Raw genomic sequence first — 8,283 nt, 5'->3', positions numbered from 1 at the left:
TGTCCAAGATGTTGCGCTTCTCGCGAGGCCCGATTTCTCGGTAGATCAACTAGGGGGATGGGGTAGCATCAGGCGAAAATTTCTTTCTCTCCGAATCCGGAGATCAACTAGGGGGATGGGGTAGCATCAGGCGAAAATTTCTTTCTCTCCGAATCCGGAGTCCTCTTGAGACTTTCCCAAGCCATTGCCACTGTCTGATCCGTCCCGTACTTGGTGCACAACTCAGCACATAGCAGGTGGATGACAAAGGTTAGTGAAATGAAAAAAAAAAATGAGGGCGTTGAAGAGATGAAAAGAGAACATAGAAATTCTGCGCACCAAATTCCACGGCTTTACACTCTCTTAAAAGAAAATGATAAATAAAAAGAAAAACAAAGAAATAAATAAAAGAGGGGGAAAGGAACTGCTGAGTGCTGCCTTCGAATTTAAAATTTTCTCCAGGATGCTCTACCCAATCCCCTGCCATCCTGCGCCCCCTGTGGTTGGGGCGATAGCTTTGCTTGGTCACACTGGAAGTGCCTGGAGGTCCACTGATTTTCCAGGCACCCTTTCCCGAGAAGCGCTGCCTTGCCTGGCGGACCCGAATGGAATCGTGGAGACATGGAAAAACTCAAACAGCATTGCATACCGATAACGATTTTAAGATTGCTTTATTGGCCCCGGCTTCCTGCAGGTCACCTCGTCTCTGTACAGGTGAGCGCTGTGCCTCTGCAGTCACAAAAGGAAGTAGAAAGGGCAACAGGCCCAGTGGGAGGGCAGGCCTAGACCTAGGGGGCCGAGTTCCCGGAGTTGCTCCGCAGGGGTGGGGGTTTGGCAGTCTGCGGAGCTGAGCGCGTGAGGAGAGTTGTGGGGATGGGCAAAGACGGGTGTAGGAGGGGGGTGAGAGGCAAAGAGGCTGACAGCGATGGCTCAGCAAAGCCCGCTGGAAATGGGATCCAGTGTGTGGGCAGAGCCTTCCTTCCTCCGGTGAAATGGCAACTTTCGGGTGGTGAGGTCAGCGAGTAAAAGCAGGAGGCAAAGGTTGTCAAATTCTTTGGAGTTGCTGCGCACATAGGGAAAAGAGAGCTGGTGATTAACACCTGAATACTCTGTGGGTGGAAGGAAACTGAGCGCCAACGTGTGGGCCGAGGGGACTCCCAGTGTATTTTCCAAGTACAGCTCAGCTAACCAAGTGAATTGAATGCGGAAACTTTTTTAAAAGTACCCCCGCACCCTTCCAAAAAAGGGCAACACCAAACTACGATAGAATACAGTTGAACAGCCCGCAGGAGACTTTATGGTACCTCGAGGACCTTGTTTTCCCACACCTTGCAGCTCCTATCAACTTTTCTTTAGAGACCATCGACTAAGTTATTACAATTTACACCCACCAGCCTAGGGTCTTCAGCTGCTTCTGTGACCTGTAAGAAAGAGTACTTCCGCTGGAGACGGTGCTACGCGTTGGCGGAGTGGGGGTGGGGTTCCTACTGAATGCTCCAGGAACTGGAAGGTGCTGTCTCTACCACCAGTTGAAATGATGGTGACCTTTCTGACCTTTTTTTTTTTTTTTTTTTTTTTTTTTTTTTTTTACAAGGGATGGTTCTACAATAGACCTAAGCCTATGATTTTTTGATCCAGGCTCTCGATCAGCGGCCTAAATACACAATCTTGGCTAGAAGCCAGAGTAAACAGACAAGAGGTGTTCTCAAGGGAAAAAATAGAAATGACTGCTTTAAGAAACGCAAACTGTTGCGGGTTTATTTTTGGTTTTGTCTGTTGAAAATCAGAGCGTCTCCGAGAGTCCCCAGGATAAGTTGTTCTCACTTCCTAAAAGCCAGACCCCGAGCTGGGCTTGGCTACACTTGAGAAACCTGAAAGGCGAACGCTAGGCCACAGCCGGAGGGCAATCTTTGCTGACCCTATTGTCAGGCCTCAGCGGGCCCAGGCGAGCCCAAATACCGCCCACCCCACCCCACTCTCCGACTCTCCGTCCCCCAAGCGGCACAGACACACATCCGCCCCAAACCATCCAGCACGCGGAGGACACCTCTTCTTCTTCTTCTCCTTCTCCTTCTTGTTATTCTTTTTTTTTTTTGAGACGGAGTCTCTCGCTCTTGTCGCCCAGGATGGAGTACAGTGGCGCAATCTCGGCTCACTGCAACCTCCGCCTCCCGGGTTCAAGGGATTCTCTTGCCTCAGCCTCCTGAGTAGCTGGGATTACAGGCGCACGCCACCAAGCCAGGCTAACTTTTGTACTTTTAGTAGAGACGGGGTTTCGCCATGTAGGCCAGTCTGGTCTCGAGCTCCTGACCTCAGGTAATCCATCCGCCTCGGCCTCCCAAAGTGCTGGGATTACAGGCGTGAGCCACCGCGCCCGGCCGAGGGCACCTCTTCTAATAAGTTGGGTCCTAATCATGCCAGGGACCTTGAAAAAGGTCCCCTATGAGCAGTTACTGAAGAGGAATCAATGCAGATACCTCCGCGCGAGTCGTGGGACAGCTCCTTTCCTGCTCTTTCTACCAGTAGCTCTAAGGCACAATTGCTGAGTGTTCTTTGGAGATGTAAGGCACTTGGGACACCTGATGTCGGCCAAGCCTAGAAATATGAAGAAGGCAGAGCAGGGGTGCCCTATGTACCCAAAGCCCACTGGGCCAGTCACGCTAGAGTCTTGGTCCCGGAGTTTTGCTATAACACGCCCTCTAAGGATAGGCATCACATCCGCTCCGCCGCAAATCCGCCTGCTCTCTTTCGAAGGTTGGGGCGACCTCCAAGCCCCGGAGGGCGAAGCGACAAGAGGCTACGCTGGGTGAAGTTTCCAACCGAAGCCAACAAACGGCGCTATTGTCGCGCCCTGGGTTCTGGGAGCCCAAGGGCTGGCTCCAGTCGGAGGGAGCGGGAGCTCTCTAGGGAGGGCGGGGGAATGGGGAGGGGGCCTTGGTCGGGTTCCCAGCGCCAGATCCGGAGCTCTGTGAACCGCCCAAGGGCACTTGGAGGCTGGAGAGGGCGAGAGAGCTGCTGAGCGCCCTCTCTTCTCCTGAAGAGGTTGAAAGATCGGTCCTGGTTCCCGCTGCGTTCCTCTGCTTTCCTCACTGGGTGCAGGGTGCGCGTCGGCGACACTGGAGTTGGGGCTCCGCCAGCTGCCTTGCCTCCCCGCAGCCCCAGCCGGAACCGAGGCCTCCTGCGCTGTGATACCTGTCGCGACACCTCTCCCGACCCTTAGCGAAGGTTGCGCCGCTGGGCTGGTGCCTAAGCCTGCGCTGCAGGTGGGCTAAGAACTGATTTATTTCCAGCCTTCCCCCATCTCCCCACGCCCGCAATGGTAACCTTGCTTGTCTATTGAAATGATAGTTTGTATTTAGAAAGTGTCCTCGCAAGAGTTTCCAAGGAAATCTGGCGTGGCTCTCACTTGAGAATGTGCACATCACCCCTGAACCACCAGATACGGAGATTTTATGTATCTACCCCTCGAGAGGGAGCTGGCCTCAGCGAGAAGCCGGGAGAATTGGGAGAATGTGCCTGGTCCTGGCAAAAGACTGCTGTAAATCTGGCAGGAGGATGTAGGGCAAAAATGAGCTCACCTAAGCCTCGGGCTAAGTGTGATCAAATGTCAGACAGCTGGGAGCAGTGACTAGTTTCCCCTGGTAATCTGCTGCGGGGAGGGTGTCGGCCCAGCACCGTATCCCCTGCCTTGGGAAATATGCAGCCCAGGCGCTGTCACTGCAACGTTTACTTGGGTCCTAAAACTTGGAAAGAAACCTGACATCTGTCAAGCTACTGGACGCCAGGCCGCGCGTCGGTTGGGTAGTTTCCTAAAACGCGCTTCACTTAGCAACAGCCTCCGGGGCCCAGAAAAGCCCAGAGAGGGCATGCGGGAAAGACGGCAGGAGGGCAGAGATATTGCACATTGGCTTCTGTAGGAGAGGATGGATTTGCCTAAGAAAGTTTGACCTTGTCGGCCACTTCGCCAAGAAAACAGGTGCAGGTAGGGATTGCCTAATCATTATGTTTTCTGAGACGTACTTATCAGCCCACGTTCGCTAAGCGCGCCGGTGCGCGCGCGCGCGCACACACACACACACACACACACACACACACACACACACACACACTATATCCACACACAGAAACCTTCCAGAGAGTTTACTTAAATTTAAAACCCTAAATCCGTATACCCATCCAGTTGACTGCAGCCCTTGGCTGCAGAATACTCAGATCAAGTGGAACACAAACTTAAGGGGCAAGTTTCCAGACCCCAAACTTCCGGGAGATGATGCCGGCTGGAAGCCGGGATTCTTTTGCCAGCGGTCCGCCTGGCCCAGAGGGGGCTGGCCTGCTCTGAGCCTCCACTCCCCCCCGACCCCACTAACAAGTTAAGAGGCGTACTTTTTAATTCGTGGAGAGAAAGGGGGAAGAGCCCAGCGTGCAGAAGTCCCGGGATCGCCTGGTCTTGCATTAACGCTAAGACGCTAGAAACCTGGGACTCCCCCCTGCACTCCCCACCCACTTAAGATTATGCTTTCCGTTTAGTTCCCCACCTTTCCACGGGGCTAGGGATGATGGGGGGGCGAAACCCCACACCGTATGGACACCTTATTTTAGTTTCTGCCAAATCTGCCGGGACGGCTTCTTATTCCCACTCGCTACCTCGGGCTGCTCCGAGAGTTTCAAACGCTGTGCCACTCGCTTCAGCTGGCAGTGGCGATTATCGGGGTTTCCTCTCCCCGCAGCCAGAGTTCCCTCGCCGCTAGTCTTTGGCAGATAACCCAACAAGCAAGTGAATGTCCCGCTCCGAATCTCAGGAAGTCTCTAAAACAATAAAAGAGACGGACGGAATCCGTTAGCAGAGCCTGCTCCCGGGGGAGGCGGTGCGGCTGCGCGCCCAGAGTAGCGCTCAGCGGTCCCGGCAGGTGCGGGGGCAGTGGAGGGGGCCCGGCGGTTCGCCCGGAGGACGGCCTCGGCTCCGCTCCGGCCAACGTTCCCCCCTCCAAGAAACTTTTCTTTCACTCTGAGAGGCTCCGTGTTGCCATGAAAACGGATTTTCCAAGGGGCCCGACCCTCCCCCTCGGGGGCATCGGACTGGAAAAACCGAAATGGCCACAGAGCAGAGACAAAAAGGGGCCGCTAAGCGGGGGCCAGGATCGAGAGAGCGGAGGCCAGTTCACCCCCTACGTCCCACACATACTCTCCACACCACCTTGTGCGAGCGCCTCCGCCAGGCTCAGGAGACGGGCGACTGACTGCTTGCCCGCCCTCCCGCAAACCCCCAAGAGCCTCACAGCCGAATGCACCCCGCAGTCCTGAAGCCTGTCTCCCATGCCCGGGCCCCTGACCCACGCTGCGTCCTGGACGCACTGGCCCTCCTAGAGAAAGATCTGGACAACCAGCGGCCAATTCCAGGGAGAGCTTCTTGGAGACGCAGCCAGGAGCACTTCCAGTGAGCCTGGAGTCCCTAAGCCGGCCTGGGTAGCTGGTGGTGCCCTGTGTTCCTAGCGCTGGCAGCAGAAGCGGCCAGAAAACCTCCGTGCAGACAACGGGAAGCTTTGCGGGCTGGCCGGGGAATGGGGCGCCGGTCTGCCTTGACAGGGTTGCAAAGTTGTTTTCTAAATTCCGAAGGCGCCCCTCTGCCCCCTCCCCCCAATCTGCTCGCGTGCCCCCTCCCCCCTCCCCCCGTCACCTCCTCAGGTTTCGTTCTTTCAAACTTTTTGAAACCCTAATTGGTGGCCTCTGAGTGGGCCTCGTGGACTCCCGCCTCCTAAGTAACTCTTACCACGTCACTAGGCCAAAAAGGGGTGTGGGGTGAACGAAAGGGCTCCCCGAACTTTTTTTTTTTCCAGCCAGGCCGAACGGGGGCTCGGTAATGATTGGCCAGGGCGCATCACTGCGAACCTGTCAATCACGGGTCCTCCGGGTTGCGAGGGGCGGACCAAGCCCCAACCCCGGGGGATTCGAGCAGGTATATAAGGGGCCCGGCTAGAGCCCAGCCAGACTGTGAATGCGACCTGTTCGAGACAACGCATCAGGTGCGAGAAGCCCGCGGGTTCCTGCTGACTTGGCGCGGAGCATTTTGATAAGCCTACCCTTCCCGCCGGACTCGCTGGCCCACAGGCCCCCAAGCTCCGCTCCGACGGAGTCCCAGGGCCTTTTCACCGTGGCCGCTCCAGCCCCGGGAGCGCCTTCTCCTCCCGCCACGCTGGCGCACCTTCTTCCCGCCCCGGCAATGTACAGCCTTCTGGAGACCGAACTCAAGAACCCCGTAGGGACACCCACACAAGCGGCGGGCACCGGCGGCCCCGCAGCCCCGGGAGGCGCAGGCAAGAGTAGTGCGAACGCAGCCGGCGGCGCGAACGCGGGCGGCGGCAGCAGCGGTGGTGCGAGCGGCGGTGGCGGGGGTACAGACCAGGACCGTGTGAAACGGCCCATGAACGCCTTCATGGTATGGTCCCGCGGGCAGCGGCGCAAAATGGCCCTGGAGAACCCCAAGATGCACAATTCTGAGATCAGCAAGCGCTTGGGCGCCGACTGGAAACTGCTGACCGACGCCGAGAAGCGACCATTCATCGACGAGGCCAAGCGACTTCGTGCCGTGCACATGAAGGAGTATCCGGACTACAAGTACCGACCGCGCCGCAAGACCAAGACGCTGCTCAAGAAAGATAAGTACTCCCTGCCCAGCGGCCTCCTGCCCCCCGGTGCCGCCGCCGCCGCCGCCGCTGCTGCGGCCGCAGCCGCTGCCGCCAGCAGTCCGGTGGGCGTGGGCCAGCGCCTGGACACGTACACGCACGTGAACGGCTGGGCCAACGGCGCGTACTCGCTGGTGCAGGAGCAGCTGGGCTACGCGCAGCCCCCGAGCATGAGCAGCCCGCCGCCGCCGCCCGCGCTGCCGCCGATGCACCGCTACGACATGGCCGGCCTGCAGTACAGCCCCATGATGCCGCCCGGCGCTCAGAGCTACATGAACGTCGCTGCCGCGGCCGCCGCCGCCTCGGGCTACGGGGGCATGGCGCCCTCAGCCACAGCCGCCGCGGCCGCCGCCTACGGGCAGCAGCCCGCCACCGCCGCGGCCGCAGCTGCGGCCGCAGCCGCCATGAGCCTGGGCCCCATGGGCTCGGTAGTGAAGTCCGAGCCCAGCTCGCCGCCGCCCGCCATCGCATCGCACTCTCAGCGCGCGTGCCTCGGCGACCTGCGCGACATGATCAGCATGTACCTGCCACCCGGCGGGGACGCGGCCGACGCCGCCTCTCCGCTGCCCGGCGGTCGCCTGCACGGCGTGCACCAGCACTACCAGGGCGCCGGGACTGCAGTCAACGGAACGGTGCCGCTGACCCACATCTGAGCACCGGCCTGCGCTCCTCCACCCTTGTTCCCCACCCCCGCCCCCACCCCCGCCCCGCACCCCCAAGTTGGGACGCCTTGTTTAGCTTTGCTTGCCTGGGACTGTTGCCTCGTACCGATGATGGGGAGGACTGAAAGTTTTGCTGTAGCTGTCGGGTTTTGTACAAAAGCAAAAATAAGTCAGGAGCAGCGAAAATGGGACTTCTAGAGAGCTCTCTTGCCCCACGCCGCTGCTCCTTCTTTCACCTTTGTAGGCTGGGAATCGCTGTGTTATTTGCAAAGAAAAAACAGCCCCCACTCTTCCTCCTGAGTTCCAGGGTTATTCTGTTACATTTGAAAATGTTGTCTTGTTAGTTTGCAGTTAGCCAAGGAGTGAATGGGAGAAACATAGTATCGGGTGAGGCCAGCTGGAGAACTGCAACGCCTACGCCCCCAGTCGTGTTGCGTCTGTTTCCCTCGTGGTTTTTTGGGGCGCTGACCGCTCCAAGCAGCGCGGCAGCTAAAGCCAATGTTAATTTATAGCCAGGTGTGCGTGTGTCTCCCGCCTCGCCGCCCCTGGCCGCGGGACAGCTTCTGTCCAGTCATGTTGAGTTGGTGATTTCTGCCGTGATCTGTTTGATATTTCTTCGCGCTAATGTGTTCAGATTTCGTTTGGGTAGTGGGGAGGGGCTACTTTGTTTCAGGTTTTTCAAGCTTTTACTCTTAATTCCTAAATGAGAGATCAATAAATTTTATAACCAACATGATGGAGTCCTGATAATTTTGCGGCCCTGAAACTTTCTTGCAGGTTGGGGAGGGACCAACACTCGGTTTTACAACTGAGATCCCATCCTAGGGGCGGGGTGGGACCTGGGGGGAGGCAAGCATAATCTGAAATGGTTTCCTTTTAACTACTGGTGATCCACCATACACCAGCTTCCAATATTCTCAACTGAAACTCGGAACAGAAAGCGGCTTGTCTTCTAGGAGCGT

The 8,283-nt window shown here is 57.4% G+C and overlaps 1 protein-coding gene across 1 annotated transcript; it reads left to right on the top strand.

The window, feature by feature from the left end:
• The first annotated feature begins 5,687 nt into the window (after positions 1 to 5,687).
• Positions 5,688 to 8,054, top strand: SOX3 (SRY-box transcription factor 3). The gene has a single exon (XM_002832196.4). The coding sequence runs from the start codon at positions 5,972 to 5,974 to the stop codon at positions 7,310 to 7,312; it is 1,341 nt and encodes a 446-aa protein (XP_002832242.2). The 5' UTR covers positions 5,688 to 5,971; the 3' UTR covers positions 7,313 to 8,054.
• Positions 8,055 to 8,283: the final 229 nt, after the last annotated feature.

This window comes from Pongo abelii, chromosome X (assembly GCF_028885655.2).
Source record: "Pongo abelii isolate AG06213 chromosome X, NHGRI_mPonAbe1-v2.0_pri, whole genome shotgun sequence".
NCBI lineage: Eukaryota > Metazoa > Chordata > Mammalia > Primates > Hominidae > Pongo > Pongo abelii.
The sequence above is the reverse complement of the archived record's forward strand: the minus strand, read 5'-3'. Positions and strand labels throughout refer to the sequence as shown.

Bases quoted from the DNA above. Each gene is read 5' to 3' on its own strand.
- SOX3 (XM_002832196.4), top strand. From the start codon at position 5,972: ATGCGACCTGTTCGAGACAACGCATCAGGTGCGAGAAGCCCGCGGGTT.